Consider the following 20,217-nt stretch of genomic DNA (forward strand, 5'->3'; position numbering starts at 1 on the left):
TGTTTATTCAACGAAATGCGTACTATTTACAATGGTCAACTTGTTTAAAAAGACTCAAAAATACTATTTACATTAGCTCCATCATCAATATCATCCATACATGGAGAGGAGGTGTTCTCAACGAGCAAATTCTCAAAATTAGCACCTCCTCCAACGACAACATTCATCATCAAGAGAGAATTCTGGAGGAGATTCATTTGGATTGGATTAAGGTGGAAGTGTTGCTGTTGCTGATCCGAATGAGGCAAATGGAGAGCAGGAGGTATGTACAAGGCAGGGGTGGTGGTGGAACAATAAAAGTTGGAAGCAGCAGAAGAGGCAAATGGAGAAGGAAGAATGGTACAAAATTGTTGTGTTGAGGCTTGATGATTTGGAATAAAAACACCATCAGCATCATCGTGGTTGGTAAAATCCGAAATTAATTGGGTCATCTTCTCGTCATCAGCATCATCAGCACTCAATGATGGAGAGAATTCATCGGCAGACGAATCAGACTCGGACAAGCCACTGGTACACGTGCTGGGACTCACACAATAACCTGCTGCCGTATTGGAAAAGACAACATAATCATCATGAGCCTCATGATGTTGTGGAGGAGATGGAATGACCACGAACATTCCTTGTTCAAAGGCTGTATGGAAGGGATGAGCAGGAAGGACAACCGTTGAGGTCGATGTTGTTGTTGAGTGATTATTATTGCATCCATTAGTGGTCATTTCATAGTTCAGTATTTCTTGTTGCGACTCGGCAACGACTTCTTGTGAGGAAGAGTATGGAGAAGATAGATTGGAAGAAGACAAAGAAGCAGGAGAAAACGCATCAGAATTACCCACTACAGATGGATCCATTGTGGACGTACTCATTGAACATCCACCACTATTGGACAACAAATCTGAAAAGTTGGTAAAGAGTGAGGTCAAGAAGAGCAAGTGATGATTATTCGCCATACTGCTACTACTCGTCGTCGAGCTCTCTTGCTTCTCACTCGACAACAAATTGGTGGCGTTGTGAATCACGGTTCGGATCAAGTTTCGTTCCTTCTCTGAAAAGTTCTTGACAGCTGCTGAACGATCCTTTTCATCATTGTTGGCACTCGCTGTCACTAACAAGTGAATGAGTCGAATGGTCTCTGAAACATCATGGTGTGAAATGAGCTTTTCAAAGAATTCATTCGGTATTTTCTTGAGGTTGGATACAATTTGATCGTTTGATAAGGCATTGTAAATTTCATTGGTTTTTCTAAAGATGAATTCACGAATTGACACAAATGAATATTAAAGACGCACACAAAAACTATTAAGACTTACTTGGAAGGATAAGGTTTCAAACTCTTTCTCTTTGCTCTGGGTTTTGGAAACTCTTCACCATTCTTCTTCATCTTTTCAAAGTGCTTTTGAGCGTGTGACCGAATTTGCTTTCTCGTTTTCGTTCCAATGAAATCTTCAACCTTCTTCCAATCTCTGCCATGAATACGAATAGCTTCGAGGAACTTTTCGTGCTCGTCATCGCTCCATTTCTCTCTCTTTTGTTGAATGGTATATTCTTTTCGTTGCTTTGGAAGGACTTGAGAGAGAGTGGCCTCAAGAGGTTGTGTGAGAGTGATGGAAGGAGGTGGAGAAGAGGGTGAGGATGAATTCTTTTTTGTAATCTTCTTGATAGTGGCACCATCACACGAAGAGCCCGTATTAGACTTTCTCCTCGCAGATCCAGCAGTAGTGGTTGACGATGAGACCATAATTTGTGTGTTACTTGTGATTCGATGAGGTGAGTTGAGTGATGATTGGCAATAATATATTTACACAGTGAGCTCTTATGAAGATGCTCTCAGAGTTTAGGACGACAGAATTGGAGTTGTTGTGATGGAGAAGTCGGGTCGGCTCGGGACTCTGAGGAGATGAGGGTGTGGTTGTTGTGGTTTCTTTTTTACTGGTAGTGATGCTGTGGTAGGACCAACGTAATCACCAAACGCTCCAAATTTCAAAGTTCGGAGTTTCAACTCCGTGACTCGTGAGGTTTGCATTTGTTCGAATCGCCTTCTAAAAACTCAAATTTAGTTTTATTCAAGGTTACCAAGTGTTAATTGCAATAGAACCTTCTTGACGAGTAATTCCTTATGATGTGGTGTTTTGGAATGAACGATTGATATTTCACATGTGATTCGTTGTTGTTTCACTTGAGCATGCTCGCAAAAATCTCATTTCGGGGAACCTCAAGTTGCCTCTCCGCGGCAGCACAATCTTTTGTAATAATCTCATCAAGAAATATACGAGCAAGAAGATTCTCTTTTGAACCTGTTTCTTTCTTTGAGTGCGTTCCTTTACAGAAACAAAAAAATGTGTTTGGCTTTCTGAGCAGTGAAAATTTTGTCTTTCGGAAATCAAAGCATTGAATGTTCTTATGAAAATAGAGAAAAAGAACAGGTCCCTACCACCAATTTTTGTTTTTTACGTATTTATTATCTGATCTAATATATATATACTTTTATTGAACAGACATTGCAAAAGAGAGCAAGGAATTTTTTCGCGGATTCGTGTAAATATTAACGAGAGAGAGAGAAACGATGGGAAATACAGTGCAAAATAATATAAAGGAGCCTAGAATTGAATCATCATTGCCTTCAATTAATGGCGGTACACAACATTATCTAGAAACATTTCCGAATCATCTACATAAAACAGATGAGACGGACTCAATTTTTACTCGTTCATCATCATCTTCATCACATACTCATCGATTGATTGATCAAATTCAATTTGGGTCAATTCCCGATAAATTCTGTAGTGTCCGTATTCTGCTCATGCAAAGTGGCATGACTGGAAATATCACTCTCTATGACACTCACAATGACGAAGCATTTAAACAAATTAGAGCCAAATTACATCTCAATATTAAAGAATTGAATGAAAAGTTTAGAAAAGAGAGGCTTTTAAAGCGATCAACTCCAAGCTTCCTGGCAAAAAGTGCTCCTTCTGTGAAACCGCTTCTCGTGAGCATGCTAGGTGGAGAAAAATCTAAAAGCAACCGTACCATAAAGCAAGAGCAGCCAACACAAAAGAACGATAAGCAAAATGTGAAACAACCAGTTGGTCTTAATGATATTAGTATTTTAGGAGAAATGTTATTTGGGTCAATTCCCATACAAATTGTGGGACAAAACACCAAAATTCATTCCGTTCCACAACACAAGCAGACCTGTCTCAGTAAGGTATTCCGAGTTGGCCTTCCGGTGAGCTCTGTAATTAGCAAGAAGGAACAAGAGCAAAATTTAAAGGAGCATCATTCCATGTTTTCTAAAATTCCAGAACATACCATGAGCGAGAACAACCATTCTACACAACAGCATACTGATGCGTCTCCATCATCGAGCTCATCTTCCATTAGAGGTCGATCTGGAAGTATTGTACATAGTCCTAGCAATGCCAGTAATATGCCCTCTAATGGTGCTGGAGGTAGAGTAAGAAGCTTGTCAACATCAGTTGCTGAGTCTGCAACAAAAGAGTTCATTGACAGCTTTGATCATGACAATAAGCAGCAAAAAGCCAAGAAAGAAAAGAGAAAGAAAGTTCAAAAAGATCAAGAAGTCTACATGTGCAAGTCCTCCTTCGGTATTTCTGTACTTCTCGTTTTTCATGACAGTGGCGAAGATAAGGATGACCTTCAAAATCCAAACCAATTGCAACGTTTAATTTTTTCACATTTTCCACTTTTTGAGCATCGATTAAGGAAACTTCTCAACACGTGCAAACAAGCATTGCAAAAATATTTAAAGAAAATTGTTGAAGATGCAAAGGAAGCTGGACGATTGGAGGAAATGTTCAGCGGTTTCACATTTAACATTCGATCATTTCATGGATGTTTGCAAGAGAGCGAGGAAATTTCAAAGGCTTCCATTGACTTTCATAGATTTATCATTTCATTTCTGCACGCGCCTCGTTTTCATGTAAGTTAGTTCGATTTTTTAATCGTGTGGTACAATAACGTGATTGATGTGTCATCATTAAGTCTCCAATTTGGCAGTCTCATTCACTCATGCCATTCAAAAAGGGTAATGATTTTTCATCATTTCTCAATGATTTGTTACTTCTCACGAATGAAGATCCTCAAAACAAAGGGTATGTTGTCTCTTTGAGTTGCATCCATTCTATGTTCACACAACACATTAGTTTCATGACACAAATCATTTCCACAATTCTTGCAAATCATCTTTCATGGATTGCACATTTCACAAAATCATCTGAAACAGAAGAAACTTCTCCTTCACACTTACTGGTCAAGTATTTAAGGTCTCTGTATGGAGCTGGTTATATTGGGGATGATGAGGGCTATGAAGGCGACACTTCAGATAGTTTATCAACCTCTTCGTGTGAACCAAAGAAGCATAGACTTGGCCTAAAAAAGTTTTGTAAGATTATTGTGGTTGGAAGTTCAAACAGGCAAATACGATATTGCATTTCCCTGATCACATATCTTTTGAAATCTGTGCTTCTTCTGGAAAAAGAATTTTCGGTAGACAAAAAACTACCTGGAGCCGTTCAAAATGTCAACCCCTCTGAGCCAAACATGAGAGAGCCTCTTGTCACTCTTACACCAATGCAATTTCTTGAAATGGCTCCACCATTAGAATCGAAGAAAAGCCCAAAATTATTTCAAAAACCATTCGTTGGTGATTTCCTACCAGCTTCAGGTCAATCGGATGACGACAATGAGGCCAGTATTAAGCCAGTCACTTTAGTTCCACAACCAGACTGTTCCGTGACACCATACACTGAGGAAGTTGAACAACTGAATTTAAAAAACAAATTCAACAAGTTTGGAAATGCATTATTTGGTGATGTGTGTACCTGGTATTGTGGAGGATTTGTAATTTCGGGATTGCCAAGATATGTCACTTTCCAACAAGAGCTTATTGAGGACTTGGAATTTGTTCAAACAGAGAGTATAGATGGAGATACAAGACTACCTGACACAGCTAGTTGTGTTATTGTTGATATCGAGGGAAGGTATGTATTTGAAAGTTTAAGTGTGCAATTTTTTAATTCGAAAATTACACATTTTTAACAGATCATGCAATGTTATTGTATCTCATCAGAGTCGCGTTAAATTTGAAGAGGGACATGCATCTGACATGATATCTAACATGCTCTCAGAAATTTTATGCCTTAAAACTCTCAATGATAGCCCAGAGACCAATGCTGTCTGTGAACAATTGTTTCAAGATACTCTTTACAGTTTGGTTCTGAAAGCAAAACTACTGCTCACACTTTCCGACTCGCTCAATATCGAGCAACCATCCAAGAATTCTATTCAAGCTGCACCCTCTTTACTATCCTGGAGATCCCAAAAAAAGCAAAATAGCAAAGGTTTGGCAGATGTCATCAAAAAGAAGTTCAATAATAATGAGAAATCGAAAAAACAAAATCCAGAACCTATAAGTTACGGCCAAATAGCTGGTCTCCTTGGTGTATCAACTTCAGACATGCCATTACTCATATCCATAGCAAGTGCTTACCGAGCAGACATTGTTAAAAAGGTTGTTCCTCAAATCAAATCTACATCAAAAAAGAAGAAACGATAGGAAGTACATGGTTTTTCTCTTCAAACCTATGAGCTATAGAAGACCTTCGCGTCAAAACAGGAAACCATTTTACCAACTTGAGCTCGCTGTGGGAAAGGCTTTTCAAATTCTAACCTCAAAAGAAAAAGTTGGAAACTCCATCCTGTATGTTGGTATTATTTGCTCAAGCAAAAGTGTTCGCAAATCGAACATTTGAAAACTCCTTGATCATCATGTTTCTGAATTCTACTAACCACGTTTTCACTCTCTTTTCGTGTGTATCACTGAAATCAATGGCAGATCTTGAGTAAACTAGCATACTGAATTTTGTCACATTGGTCATAGTGCTGATCGACGATGAATTGGCTTTGGGAGAGTTAGTAGGGGCGGTTGATTTTCTGATGCTGTAACGCCTCAAAATGTCCACAACATCATCACCAAAACTTGGAGGGGTAATATCACTAAGATTATCTGCATCCCGTTCATCTTGATTTGCTATTTCTTGTTCATTTACAGCAGGAGATGATTTTTCATCAATCGTTGCGGGAGAGGGCATTGTTTGCTTATCTTGAACAAATTGCACCGTAATATAATCATAAATTAACGATGTTGCTTGTCGATACGTGAAGAGATAAAATTCTGTATTGCTGTCCAACAATTCAACCTTCTCTTGTTTGGAAATAAATATTTCCCATGTGGTCAGGAGTTGTTCAATCGAAACTCCTTGGAAAATGGGTGAAATAAACTCAGTCCTTCTATCAAATGTTTTGTTGAATCGTTCAAATCCGTTAGGGGCAGAAAAGAACCAATTATTCCTTATTTTTGGTGCTTTGTGAAGCATCCAATCCACATTTCGGTGTTGATTTTTTGTTGGGTTACTTGTCGATAACACGACAGGTTTGTCCAGAAAGAAGTGTGACACTAGTTTTTGTAATTTCGTGTTTGACCTAATTTCTATATCAAGTATTTGAACCATCTTTTCAAAATATTCATTCAATTGTGATACTCTCTTTTCAATATTTTCTTTTTTCAAATTTCCCATGATTAACTTTTTCGGAAAGAAGGGTTTCAATTCTCGTGCAAAATCTGGAGATAATTCAATAAATCGTTGATGAAATTCCAATATTTCGCTATATCGTTTTGCTATGATACAATCTCCACTGTCCAAATGTCTATAAAACGAAGCTATTGAATTCATTGAAGATGAGGCAGTAATATTGCCATGGTTACTACTGTTGAAACTCTCCGAGCCAGATTCAATTAAAGCAGCAAAAGTATGTCCATTACTTTGATTTTCATTCAATGATGACGATGATGAAGATGACGCAGGTGTTGAGGCTGTATTCGTCATGTTATCATCATCAAATTCCTCAAAATGTGAGTACTGATATTCCCGATCAAAGGGAGTTGCCAGTGTTCCCTTCTTCTTGGAAGTTACTGTTACTTCGTTATGCTGACCCGAAGACATGTTGATGATTTCAAGATGATCTTTGTTACTAGCACTTGTATTACAATCATCATTAGGAGCATGAACGGAAGGAATAAGAGCTTCTTCTGATGAATGAACCATCATTATTAAATTCTGCACATCATGATTCTTATTCACGAGGGCGGCTGGTTTATCGGAAAACTCCTTGGCCTGATGGTTGGAAAATACTTGAATCGTGTAGAGCACAAACGGTTTTTTATCCCCACTCTGACTACCATCCACGACTTGATACTGAATGATTTTAATGAACATGGTCCTCGGCAATGATGATGACTCGGAGCGGCTCGTTTCCTCAACTCTTCGACTTTGTGTTTACGAAAACTGAATTTTTTTCAAGTGTCGATTCACACTTTAAAAAAATTCATTCACACAAAGAGTTCATGGCTGTTCGTGGACTACGTGAAGGAAAAAAGTAGCTCAACAAAAGAAAATCTCAGTAACAACGTGTACTTCATTGTTCCACTACGTATTATATGGCTGCTTTATGAAAGTTTTAATTGTTGTCATCATAATGGAGATAATTTGCAAATAGTTCAGTTTCACCTTTGGGGCTGTTCAAGTCACATAAAGCAATTAGTAAAATAGATTTGGTGAGTAATTGTGAATCGTCTTCAGAAAGTGGTTTGTATGAGAGATTTGGAATGTATTGTCGAAGATGAAGTGGCCATTCATGTAACTTGAAATTATATTCATAGTACATGACATTACTTTCAAAGTGGAGATTTTGATGATCGTTGTGGTTGGATGTTTCCTCATTGATGACAGGTGAGTTAATGTAATGTCCAATATTTAGATGATTTTTGATTGAGTATTGCTTTCGTATTTTCCAATAGGCAGTATCATCGCTGTAAGCATTGCCAACCATATCTTCATAGGCATGATCATGCACATAACGAAAATTAAGCCATGAATCATCACATTGCTTAATGACTTGGCCATTGGTTAAAATAATATCATCGCGTGTTGAATATGATTGAAAGAATAATTTAGAAATGAATCTGTCATTGCCATCCACACGACAACATGGACTTCTTTGGTTGATAAAATGATTTCCTAATATTTGGTCATCAGTATTGATCCAAATATCAAAAATTGAAAAAGAAGGAGAATGTCATAAAACAATGGTTGAAAGAATGCCACGCACCTATTGATTGAAAGAAAATGGGGTCATTACTATCATAAACCATTCCAGGATAAAGACAAACTACTTGGCCTTTTTTCACATGCCCTTTCAAAAAAACTCCGTCTCCATTCACGTTTGGAAGTAATGTTCTCTTTTTCAACAACAGAAAATCCGTGTTACTCAAACCACTGGATTTGTCACAGTTGGTATTAATATTCGATTGATTCATATTGATTTGATGAATAATTTCAAAATATTCCAATAATTGTCGTGTTAAAACTTCATGAGAAAGACAATGTTTATAGGCTTCATCCTTCGTCAATAATTCATTTCGGAATGCATTTTCCTTGATTTGTATCGATGTAAGTTTTTTAACATTCGATTGTTTTCTATTTCCGAACAAGGAGAATGAAAAATTTTGTGTCATGGCTCCACCGCTGATCCACTGATTATTTGAAATTATTTTCGAAAATGATGATGAGTGGTTATGGGTGGTTATTGGATGGAAATGGTTTTTCGAAAAAACACATTTGTATAATAGAGTCGTGGTTATCTGCCGACGACTTTGTGAGAAGGCATTTTTGCTCATTTTCTTTTATCTGAATGCAATGGATCTTAACGATGGGACGTCATGCGAACAGAGGATTGCTCCAATAGATCTAGTTTAGGTTGAATAAAGCTGTTGTAGCTGTTAAGAGCTGTCTGAATCGTGGTACCATTGTTCACGAGTTGTTGGTAGGACTCTCTAATATGATGCACATTTTCAATGAACTGGTAAATGTTCTCGCTGGTAAAACCCTTTTACAAAATATGTCTAAATACTTACATTCTCTAAATGTGTCAAGCTGTCTGTAATTTTCAGTGTCACATTCTCCAATGGAGACAACTCTTCTTGAGGTTTGTTGTTAATGACCCATTGAGCAAATTCTTCCTTAAACACTCTAATAAAATCATCAACAAGTGTAGAAAATTGTTGAACTGCCTCTCCAACTTGCTTAATCTTTTCTAAATGTTCCTGAGATAGATTTGACATGCAAAAATAGTTTCCATCCCAAGGATTCTGATTCATATCGACGTGAATGCCTTTGTTTTGCTCATTAATTCTGGATTGCAGGTCTTCAATGATTTCTTGATATCTAGTAATATGAGTATTAGCTTTTTCTACATCTTTTTGGAAAGATTGTATGTCTGGAAGTTTCTTTTTCTTGAACTTGGATGTCATGTCATTGGAGAATAACTTGACATCGTTTACGAGTACTGCATTCATGTTGTGACAAACATGATTAATAAAATTGAAATCATTTGCAAATTGTTGCTTGGTTTCTTCAGGGCTATGAGTGCACAGAATATTTGGTTACAAACTTAAAAATTACGCTTGAATGAGCTTGAACTTACCGATATTCCTTCACAGTCTCTACTAGTTCCAATAAATCATTAATGAACTTAATATTTCTCTCTCGAGTACAGCACTCACTCCCTCTCACCAAATTCAAATCACAACCTTCAACAATTCCGAGCCAAGAACATGCTTGTAGAATTGCTAATCGTTTAGACAGAATATTCATAAATTAAATCGTATCATCATCAGAATGAAACATCATACCTTGTTCTTTGTGGTCATTGCTATCTAACGGAAGTCGCAGCATGTGATTGATATCATCGGAGAAATATCCAGCAGGAAGGAAGTATCTATTTAACAAGTACATCAGTACATCATATCTAATTTCTCCAGCTTTCAAAATGTAGTCGTTATCAATCACAAGACGAGCAACAGGATGATTGCGAGCTTGTGGATCATTGTGAAGCAAGGTTTTAATTTTGAAATTCAAATTTTCGACCGTTGTCATTTTTTTGGCGGATTAGATAACTCCAACACTTCAATCCAACAATTAATATTCAAAAAAAAATGAACGCACTCTACCAAAGAAGCCACAATCAAACAGTTTATGTTCTTCTTCGGATGGTCGTCCGAGCCTTTTATGAAGATGTTCATGTAGTGGTGATGGACGCATTATTACATTATCAGACAAATCAGATCGATGAAATCCGAGAGGGCGATTTGGTGAAAAAAGTGAATTTACAACCTCATGTTGTTAAAAAGGCACTCTTGGATTTGTATAATGACTCAATAGTAGTGAAGGAAGAAAAGGCTACGGAAAGAAAAAAGGGACAAAAGAAATATCCATTTAAATCGGAATGTTTTTGGCGAATTGATTATGAGCAATGTATCAATTCTATTCGATATAAATTGTATCTAGTTTCACAGGAAGTCAAAAAGAAAGTGCAAGCAAATCCGACATATGTCTGCTCGGGATGTTACGAAGAATTTGAATCATATGATACGGCCAAGTTACTTGATTATTCTACAGGTCTTTTAATTTGTAATTTATGTGGGTCCGAAGTGAATGAGTCTGCTGACTCCATGGAAAAACATGAGGAAACAGTATCAGGATCGGATTCGCTCGAAGTTCGATTTAATACGCAGTTAGCACCGATCAAAGATCGATTAGATCAATGCAAAGATTATGTTGTTCCAAAAGACTACAGATGGAATTACAAAAGTATTGTCACAAAAGAAGAAGCAGACAAACGAATCGAAGAACAACGTAAACAAATTGACAGAGACAAGAGCATGGGAACTCACAAGCAGGTACATGTCCAAAGGCATCATCAACACAACACTCTCGGTGCCACTGCACACGTTGCCAAAGCAGCTGGAAGGTCTACAAACTCATTCCAGCTTGATCCCTCAGCAAACATTATTATTGATTTTGCTGAAAGTAATAGCACAGCAGAGACTGAGAAGGAAACCACTCCAGTGGCAAAGAAACCAGAAAATCCATTCTTCTTGAAACAAACAGTCTCCTCAAAAGAGTATGCCGATTATAGTGATGTAAATGAAACTGTAGAGGAGGAAGATGGTGGTGTGTCACTTAACGACAGAGAGATTAATACTGAAGTGTATCATCAACTGTTGGAAAGAGAACATGAAGAACAACGAAAAGCCAATGCTATGGATGATGAGTTTGAAGATAACAACATGATTGATGAATTTGTGAATGTCACCGATGGCCTCGGGCAGCCTCAACAACAAGAAGCAGCACAAGATTCTTCAGAAACTTTTGTCTATGTTCAAGGTGTTGCCGTTCCATACTCTATGGCCAAAGATAACCCTTCATATTTAGACAAAATGACACCACAAGAATACGAAAATTACATGAGTATTTATAAGCAAGAAGAAGACATTTATGAATTTTAGAATGGCATAGGCAGAACTCTAATAATAATTGTAAACTTGTTCATGGCTGTTAACAGAACTATAAAAAAAAATAAACACAGCAGCACCTATCATGATTGCAACACCACCCTCTGTAGAGCCCAGTACAGTGATCATCACCAGCTCAGGATCATCGAACGGTGATCATCAGTCGGAAAATGCAAATGATATGGAACAAAGACGATATGACCGTCAAATGAGAGCCATCGGAAAGGAGGCTATGAGCCAGATTGGATCAGCACGAATTTTGCTTCTCGGGTGTGGTGGTCTCGGTGTTGAAATGATCAAGAATTTAATGTTGATGGGATTCAAATCAATTACATTGTTCGATGACAAATCAACATCGTATTTGGATTTGAACAGTCAATTTTATTTGAGCGAACAGGATGTCGGAAGGAATAGACTTGATGCATCTTTTGACAAGCTCTATGAACTGAACCCGTACTGTAAATTGGAAAAACTGAGCCAGGAAACTGTCATTGACGAGGAACTCATCACCAAATTTAATATTGTGATCTGTACTGATGACATTGTTGTTTCAGACAAAGTTGTTCAAATTAATCAGATCTGTCACGAAAACAGCATCAAATTTATTGCTGGATACACTTGTGGATTATTCGCTTCCTGCTTTGTTGATTTCGGAAAAGAGTTTACAGTTAAAGATCCTGATGGTGAACCTCCATCTCATGGTATTGTTTCTGGAATTGAGATTGTTGAAAGAAATGGTGTTAAAGTTGCAATTGTCAACACCAAGGATGAAACTCAACCTGAACCTCACAATCTTTCAAACGATGATGTTGTAAAATTCCACTCTATTGAAGGAATTTCTCATCTCAATGACAAAGAAATACGAATTAAGGTTGTTGACGTTTATAGATTTGAGCTTGTTGATGTAGACGTGTCATCTTGTGGAAACTATACTCAAGGAGGTTACTACAGACAAATCAAACAACAGAAAGAGTTGCAATTTAAGAGTTTAAAACAATCCATGGCAGATATTCATGCAGGTTTACATGATGATATTTGCTCAACTTTCCTTTTGTACAACTTTGCAGTTATGGACTATCCTCTCAAGTTACATTACTTTTTACTTGCACTTAACGCATTCATTTCTCAAAAGGGAAGACAGCCAAGAAATTACGACTCTGAAGATGCAAGAGAATTAATTTCTATTGCTAAAAAGATTTTGCAAAGCTCCAACGAAAGACAAGGCTGTGAGCACTTAATCGATGAAGGATTATTTTCTCTTCTGTGCTTTACTACCACTGGTCCACTCAACCCAATGTGTACAATGTTAGGTGGCTTACTTGCTCAGGAAGCTCAAAAAGCATGTACTGGAAAGTTTTCACCTCTATTCCAATGGTGTAACTTTGAGTCCATTCGTTCTATTCCCGATTCTATTCGTGTACCTATTTTACAAAATCCAAGTGCAAATGTCTCTGAGCTTCTTAATAGTTTAGATATGGACGTTAGGGCCAAGAACAACAGATATGACGCACAAAACATGTTGTTCGGTGCCGACTATCAACAAGCTCTTACCAACCAACAAACTTTCCTTGTCGGAGCTGGAGCCTTGGGATGCGAATATATCAAGAACTTTGCTTGTATTGGATTAGGTGCTGGCCCAAGAGGAAAGCTCACCGTCACAGATATGGACAGTATTGAAGTATCAAATTTGAGTAGACAATTTCTTTTCAGAGAAGAGCACGTGGGCAAAATGAAGAGCGAGTGTGCCGCCAAGGCAGCTCAAAAGATGAACCCTTCCCTCAATTTACTTGCCATGTGTGACAGAGTGGGAAAAGAAACAGAAAATGTGTTCGATGCTGGCTTTTGGAGTGATTTAAATCTAGTTGTAAATGCTCTGGATAACTTGGAGGCTAGATTGTATGTTGACTCAAAATGCGTCTATTACAGAAAGCCGCTGCTAGAAAGTGGAACTCTTGGAACAAAGGCAAACAGTGAAATTATCATACCGTATATTACCAATAACTATGGAAAACACAAAGATCCACCTCAAAAGCAATATCCAGAATGTACGATTCATAGATACCCAAATATGATTCAACACACCATTTCATGGGCAAAGGCTTTCTTCCAGTCTTCTTTCACCAAATCTATTGAAGAAGCAAAACTTTTCTTGAAAAATCCACAAAATTTCTTTGCGGAAAAAGGAAATAATATTGTCACATTAGAATCTGTTTCACTTTATCTGTGTCAACGTCCGAGAAGCTTTGAAGATTGTTTGAGCTGGAGCAGAATCAAATTTGAGGAATTATTTAATCATGCCATGAAGAACATTTTGTTGACCTATCCTGAAGACTTTGTTACAAAATCTGGAGCAAGATTTTGGAGTGGCTCCAAGAAGTGTCCACATCCTTTAGAATTTTCAGTTGATGATGAGACTCACATGAAATTTGTGTATTATGGAGCTCTTCTTTATTCATCACTATTTAACATTCCAGCTCCTGGAGACGCACGCGCCAACCATTTACAATTTTTCAACATGAATAAGCAGTACATTAGAGAAATTTTGACTCGAACCGTGTTGCCTAAATATATTCCAAACCCAATCAGTAGAGACGATGACGACGCAAAGGATTCCCATAATACAACTCAAAAACCACCTGAATTAACAGAAGAAGAGCTTAAAAAACAACAACAAGATATTGAGTTTTACGTAAAGAGAATGCGAGACGACTTGACATATATTGCAGAGAAAATTGACAGCGATCGTGCTTTGGCCGAGACAGAGTTTTTCCTCAGTGACGTTGACTTTGAAAAAGATGACGACTTGCACATGGAATTTGTGACCAGTGCCAGCAATTTGAGAGCAAGATGTTACAACATTCCAGAAGTTGATGTCTATGAAACAAAAGGTATTGCTGGAAGCATTATTCCTGCCATGATCACTACTACAGCTCTCATTACTGGTTTAGTTGGATTGGAACTGTACAAAATCCTTGATATTAACATTCCAAACTTGAAAGGAACTCTTCCTACTGAACAAGAAAAGGAAAAGTTCCTTGAACGATTCAGTAACTCATACGTCAACATTGGCATACCATTCATCACACAGTCAGACCCAATGCCATGTAGAAAAGATGTTGCCAATAATAAGTATGATATTTGGGAAACCATTGACGTTTCTAAACAACAAGACAATGTAGAAACTTTGAATGACTTGATTTCACATCTACAAACGGTTACAAGTCTCAATGTGACAAGTATCACCTATGAAGGAGCCATTCTCTACACTTGCTTCATGTCTGAGGAAACCAAACAAAAAAGAATGACCTTACCACTCGACAAGCTACTGAATAGTATATTTAAGGCTGAAAAAGCAAAATCTGTTTTCAATTTGGGAGTACTTGCTATGGATTTGAAATCTACCGATTCAGATATCATTGCCCTACCGACTGTTGTTTATTCTGCAGAGAAGGCTCGTGTTTCTGATGAAGAAAAACGAAAGCTCTTGTTGGAAAAGAAGAAACAATTGCTCAAGCAAAAGCAACAACAACAACCTTCCTCTGAGTAGTGAGAACCAACCACCATCCATGAACTGGCATTGAATAAACCGTAAGATCTGTTATTGTATCTATCTTCACTGTTTGAATTCATACAACACACTCGAGAGAACTTACCACTCATCAATTGTCCACCAATACTATCAAAACCTTTTGAAAGAAGGCTTTACCAAAACCAAAGAATTTCTGCAACGACAACAGACAAGAATTCAAAAAAAAAACAACGCAAAACAATTTTCAGCGTAGAGAGCCTTTGCGAATCAAAATGGGCCAATTGTTTACCAACATCTTCCAAAAATCGAATATCACACAATCTCGGATACTACTGCTGGGTCTCGACAATAGCGGGAAAACGAGTCTTCTCATGAAGATGGGACTTGTAACGAGTAGCTCCAACGATAAGAAATCATCAAAATCATCACAAAATAATTTGGAAGATGATGAATTAACTGCAACTCCGACAATAGGATATAATGTAAAAGAATTTTCTTATAAAGGAGTTGTATTTAATTGTTGGGATTTAGGAGGACAAAAGAACATTAGAAGTCTGTGGAGTAAGTGTTTTACAATATTATTACCAATGAGAAATTACAATGATGATTATCAATACTTGATCATACTGACGGACTGCAATAACATTGGATATCGGATCTGACTCTATCACAATAATGTACAAATTCTGTTATTATCATAATTATGGACACTCCGATTCGGACTGAATCATTTTCTTCATCATGATGAACGAATGACAATAATTGTTGCTCTTGATCCATATAAACATCTTTACAACAACACATTACTCAGAGCATTACTATAGAGGATCAAATGGAATAATTTTCATTGTGGACAGTGCTGATCATGGAAGGCTGAAAGAGTCCAAACAAGAATTGTATCACTTGTTAGAAGACCCTGATTTAAAAAACCTTCCCGTGTTAATATTTGCAAACAAGAGAGATAAAGAAGGAGCAGTCTCAGCAACAGAACTCATAGCTCAGTTTGAACTTGAAGATTCCATTCAATTAGTGAATGGTAAACATGATTGGTATGTGGAAAGTGTCAGCACGATAACAGGAGAAGGAATTGAAAGTGGTTTGAAATGGCTTGTTTCAAAACTGAAACAAAAACCTGGCAAGGAATAATTGATGAAACACAAAAATTGTTTTGGATCGTGAAATTCCATGACTCTTGTTGGAACCATGCAATTTCATTCCCTAAATTGAACTCTTTCATCATCCTGTGTACATAAGCATATTCGTTCCACTTACTTCTGACCACAATCAGTTTGTTTGTAAAATACCAGTGTGTATTTGAATTTTAAATTGACAAAACATTTTTATTTTCTTTCTGACAGATCATGATTCTTGAATTTCTCTATTTCTCTCATCCAATGTGTGAACAACGAAAAACTGCCACTCTCTGCACCTTTCCTATCACTTTTGTTCGAGTGAAGAAAAAATTTGAAGAAAAAATGGAAACACGAGACGTCAAGTTTATGTTCAATTATGTTTCGAAGGTTGCCAAGCATTTAAACTTGAGACCTGAGATTGTGGCATCCCGAGGGATTAAATTTGATAAAATACCAGCAATGGTTGAGCAGCTACAATCCCGAGAGGAAAATATCGAAGATGCAAAGCATTTGAATTATTTAAAAGAAAGTTTGTTCATCTATGAACTTCCGATATTCAATCATGAGGATATTTTGGCTGGAAAACACAAGAATATTGCACCAGTGGAAGAGAGTAATGAAGAAGAGGTGGAAGAGGCTTCTCATTCCAACAACGAAGATGAAGCCAACCAACATGATAATTCTAATGAGGACGATGTGAATGAATCGGAGACAACAGAAACGTCGGAACCTACTGAAGAACCTCCATCAGAGAAACAACAATCACAAGTGGAAAAAATTAAATCGAAAGACAAAAAGTCAAAAAAGAAGAATAGAGATGGTGAAGATGATGTATTGTCGTCGAAAAAAAAGGAAAAATCGAAAGGCATTCAAAAACCTGAGAAAATGAAGGAAAAGCTTCACAAAAAGAAATAAAAGAAATAAGGCTCAAATCATTTTGAAATAAATAACTCTTGTCTATTTATTGTTGGTGATGTGATGCTGGATTATGCATCATGAAATGGTGGTGAGGCTGAGATAAATGGTGAATATCTGATGAAGGAAGAGAAGTGTTGTTGAGTATTGTTCTGTTGTGTTGTGACATTGCTGCAAAATTAGGAGTCAAATTTGGTGGATGCAAGCCATGGTGCCCACTCTCGTAGGATCCTCCTGTATTGGGGAAATCTCCAAATCCTCCCTCTTCGAGAACAATCTCAGAGGTATTTGCTTTTTTAGGTTCAGATTGTGAATAGGGATAGCGTGACATATCTGAGTTAGAATTGTCAAGTGGTGGAGGTCCATGATGCGTCCGAACTTGGAATGGAGTAAGAACTTCGTTGGAGGTGAGGTTAATATCATTGACAACATGGTGATGAGCGTTTGTTGAAAATCCAGCTTGATTGGAAAGAGTTCTCATAATCATTCCAGAATGATGATCTCCATCTGAGGAAGAAGCAGGTTGAAAGCTATTGCTAGGTGTTGGTGTTGCTTTCATGTAAGATGGAATGGTGGCTTGGGTGTGGTCTAATGAATGACCAAGTGGATGAGATCTTGGAAATTGAGAATGTTCTTCTTGTTGATATGGCATGTAGGGAGGAGATGGTGCATTGTTTGGATGGACGCCATGGTGGATTGAGGATGGGGTTGAACCTTGTGACGATGATGATGATTGATGAGATTGTAATAAATCTTGAAGTGATGGTATATACTGTCCAGTGGCGTTGCTATCGTGTTGTTGTTGTTGTTGACAACTAATTGTCGCCAGTACATCCATATATCCACCGCTGCTGCTGGTTGTTGGGGAAGGTGTGGAAACAGAATTCTTTTGAGATTTTTTTGAGGTTCTCCTTAGTTGTGAATTGTTGCTAACTTGTAACGAAGAGGAAAGAGATCTTGGTGGTTTGGTACTCGTGAGAGGGCTTTGCTCAATATCATCAAATGGAGATCCTTTCTCCTGCACATCGCAAGCTAACACGGACAGCGTGAAAAGATCTGGGGTAGCAACTTCAGGGTTAGTCTCCACATAAGGAATTGGTCTTCTTTTCTTCTTACGTCTTTTGGTTGGCAAAGTAAGACCTAACTTAATCTTGTAATTGAGGAATAAGCTTCTGATTTGAGTCTCTGTTTTAGTAGGAATTAACTCGGCTAATTTTTTCCAATCTCGTCCATATTCTCTGAAATATTCGAGAAATGCGTCTCTTTCGCTCACTGTCCAAATGGAAACAACTTTCAAAATTTTCTTTGTCTTGTTAGGTTTGGTAATTGCTGCAGGTGATGGAGGTAATAAGGGGGTAGTATCTCTCTTTTCTGCAACCATCGATTCCTTTGTTGGCTTTCTTACTGTAGGAGAAGCAGTAGGTGTGGATGTTGTAGATGCAACTTTTTTCTTTTTCTCTTTGGGAGCTGGAAGTACAAATTTGTATTTGGCTTTGTTTTCCTCGAAAAATTGCCTACATTGTTCCTCGTCTTTGGTTTTGAGCTTTTGAGCAATTTTCTCAAAGTTTGAACCAACCTTGGTTATCAAGTTTTTGAACTTATTAATTTCCACTTGGGACCATTCGTTTGCGCTTTCTTCTTCTTCCTTTTTTTTGGACCTAGAGCTGGTTGTTGATTTAGTTTCTACAACTTGAGTTTCTGTGACAAATATTGGCTCTGATGGTGTCATGGGGGAGACAGGCTCACGATCTTTGGTATCTTTTCTTTTACCCTCATCCACAAATCTCTTTCTGTACTTGTTGTTCAATTTCAGTTCATGCTTCATCTTTTTAAAATCCTCAGTTAGCTTATAATTATAATAGAATGTCACAACATCTCCTGTAGTCCTATTTGGTAAAAGTCCAGCAATTGTTCTCATTTCCTTAGGGTGCTTTGTGAATTTTTCGGCAAAAATTTTCTTCTCTTCTTCAGTCCATGTCACTTCAAGAGCTCTCTTCTCTTGATATTCTCTCAGAACTTGCTCACTTGTCATAAAACCATTTCGTGACACAAATGCATTTCGTCTTTCTTCCTCGTTCAACATTGGAGGAATTTTGGCCAGCTGGTCCTGAAACCGTATATTTTCGTTTCTTACATCGTCAAGGGTTATCTTATTTTTTTTCCACCATTCATATCTTAGCCGCTTGTATTTGGCGCCTTCTTCTCTTGCCTTTCGCTCTATATTGTGAAGTCTTTCTTGAATTATAGTGGTCAATTCAGGTATCAGTTCTGTGTACGCTCTCTCATTAACTTCATAACATTCGTAATCCGTTGGATTCCTAGGTTTCTTTTCTAATTTATCGTCATCTTTGTACAGTAAAAAGTCTAACTTTGTCTCCGCATTCATTCCCGATATCATGTTACAATAGTACAGTTCTTGTACTTTGGTTTTAGGAGCGAAATGAACGCAGTCTGTCATTTCGACATCACCATCAGCAATGGGGCTTGGTTCATTGTCGAGCTGGTGAAGACGTTCTTCGCTTCTCTTTACAAGCTCCTCTAGCTTTTCAATTTCTCTAGTAATTTCCTCTGGTGTTGGTTGCGATCCATTGAACAGGGTTTGAATTGGATCATCATCCTGCTTGATCTTTGAATCAGCAGTTCGCTTGGATCCTCTTGATTCTGTTTGTTTCGTAGACCGTTTCTTTTGTTGGTTTGGTGATGTGCTGCTTGATGAGGTGTTTTGCCGAGCATCCCCGCTAGAACTACATGACGGAAATAACAAAATGACGATGATCATCAAGTGAATTTTGTAAATTTGATGATAGACAATCATCGGGCCAAGATGTTAATTGTATCCCAACAACAACAACAACAAATTGAACATAAATCATACTTCGTTAATTTTGCAATCATTGTCTGGTCAAAACTTACCCTTTTCGTTTTGTAGAATTGGTGCTCATCGATACGAGTTAAAAATTGATGGAAGAATATTTCTGTTACAATGGTGATTACAATAGGTGTATGCCTTGTTGTTAATTATAATTAATTGGTAGTGATGAAAGGAAGATGTTGTTGTAATTAATGGTTTCTCAGCCGAGAAACAAGCTGACTCAAAAATCTCAAAAATTAACTTTATAATTCTCCACTAGTTCACCTGAAATCATGCAATATTTAAAACTGTTTGTATCCGGAGAGAGAGCAAATGATTCCTTGATGATGCGAATGGG

The 20,217-nt window shown here is 37.5% G+C and overlaps 9 protein-coding genes across 9 annotated transcripts; 5 read left to right on the top strand and 4 right to left on the bottom strand.

The window, feature by feature from the left end:
* Window positions 1–44: 44 nt before the first annotated feature.
* Window positions 45–1,735, bottom strand: C9374_001616 (uncharacterized protein; the record flags this gene model as incomplete). Its single annotated transcript, XM_044690943.1, has 2 exons — window positions 45–1,239; window positions 1,308–1,735. 2 exons carry the CDS (start codon window positions 1,733–1,735, stop codon window positions 45–47), a joined length of 1,623 nt encoding a protein of 540 aa, XP_044551276.1.
* Window positions 1,736–2,560: 825 nt separating this feature from the next.
* Window positions 2,561–5,575, top strand: C9374_001617 (uncharacterized protein; the record flags this gene model as incomplete). Its single annotated transcript, XM_044690944.1, has 4 exons — window positions 2,561–3,940; window positions 4,003–4,112; window positions 4,164–5,000; window positions 5,062–5,575. 4 exons carry the CDS (start codon window positions 2,561–2,563, stop codon window positions 5,573–5,575), a joined length of 2,841 nt encoding a protein of 946 aa, XP_044551277.1.
* A 163-nt stretch (window positions 5,576–5,738) lies between these two features.
* On the bottom strand, window positions 5,739–7,295 carry C9374_001618 (uncharacterized protein; the record flags this gene model as incomplete). The annotated part of the gene is made up of 1 exon (XM_044690945.1): window positions 5,739–7,295. The coding sequence occupies one exon, from the start codon at window positions 7,293–7,295 to the stop codon at window positions 5,739–5,741; it is 1,557 nt and encodes a 518-aa protein (XP_044551278.1).
* Window positions 7,296–7,536: 241 nt separating this feature from the next.
* C9374_001619 (uncharacterized protein) lies at window positions 7,537–10,013 on the bottom strand (the record flags this gene model as incomplete). Its single annotated transcript, XM_044690946.1, has 6 exons — window positions 7,537–8,096; window positions 8,188–8,611; window positions 8,806–8,937; window positions 8,993–9,497; window positions 9,562–9,706; window positions 9,770–10,013. 6 exons carry the CDS (start codon window positions 10,011–10,013, stop codon window positions 7,537–7,539), a joined length of 2,010 nt encoding a protein of 669 aa, XP_044551279.1.
* Window positions 10,014–10,072: 59 nt separating this feature from the next.
* On the top strand, window positions 10,073–11,425 carry C9374_001620 (uncharacterized protein; the record flags this gene model as incomplete). Its single annotated transcript, XM_044690948.1, has 1 exon — window positions 10,073–11,425. One exon carries the CDS (start codon window positions 10,073–10,075, stop codon window positions 11,423–11,425), a length of 1,353 nt encoding a protein of 450 aa, XP_044551280.1.
* Window positions 11,426–11,516: 91 nt separating this feature from the next.
* Window positions 11,517–14,978, top strand: C9374_001621 (uncharacterized protein; the record flags this gene model as incomplete). The annotated part of the gene is made up of 1 exon (XM_044690949.1): window positions 11,517–14,978. The coding sequence occupies one exon, from the start codon at window positions 11,517–11,519 to the stop codon at window positions 14,976–14,978; it is 3,462 nt and encodes a 1,153-aa protein (XP_044551281.1).
* Window positions 14,979–15,232: 254 nt separating this feature from the next.
* C9374_001622 (uncharacterized protein) lies at window positions 15,233–16,106 on the top strand (the record flags this gene model as incomplete). The annotated part of the gene is made up of 2 exons (XM_044690950.1): window positions 15,233–15,521; window positions 15,772–16,106. 2 exons carry the CDS (start codon window positions 15,233–15,235, stop codon window positions 16,104–16,106), a joined length of 624 nt encoding a protein of 207 aa, XP_044551282.1.
* A 329-nt stretch (window positions 16,107–16,435) lies between these two features.
* Window positions 16,436–17,008, top strand: C9374_001623 (uncharacterized protein; the record flags this gene model as incomplete). Its single annotated transcript, XM_044690951.1, has 1 exon — window positions 16,436–17,008. The coding sequence occupies one exon, from the start codon at window positions 16,436–16,438 to the stop codon at window positions 17,006–17,008; it is 573 nt and encodes a 190-aa protein (XP_044551283.1).
* A 46-nt stretch (window positions 17,009–17,054) lies between these two features.
* On the bottom strand, window positions 17,055–19,950 carry C9374_001624 (uncharacterized protein; the record flags this gene model as incomplete). The annotated part of the gene is made up of 2 exons (XM_044690952.1): window positions 17,055–19,752; window positions 19,922–19,950. The coding sequence occupies 2 exons, from the start codon at window positions 19,948–19,950 to the stop codon at window positions 17,055–17,057; spliced, it is 2,727 nt and encodes a 908-aa protein (XP_044551284.1).
* Between the last annotated feature and the right edge of the window lie 267 nt (window positions 19,951–20,217).

This window comes from Naegleria lovaniensis (assembly GCF_003324165.1).
Source record: "Naegleria lovaniensis strain ATCC 30569 chromosome Unknown tig014, whole genome shotgun sequence".
Lineage (NCBI taxonomy): Eukaryota > Heterolobosea > Eutetramitea > Acrasida > Naegleriidae > Naegleria > Naegleria lovaniensis.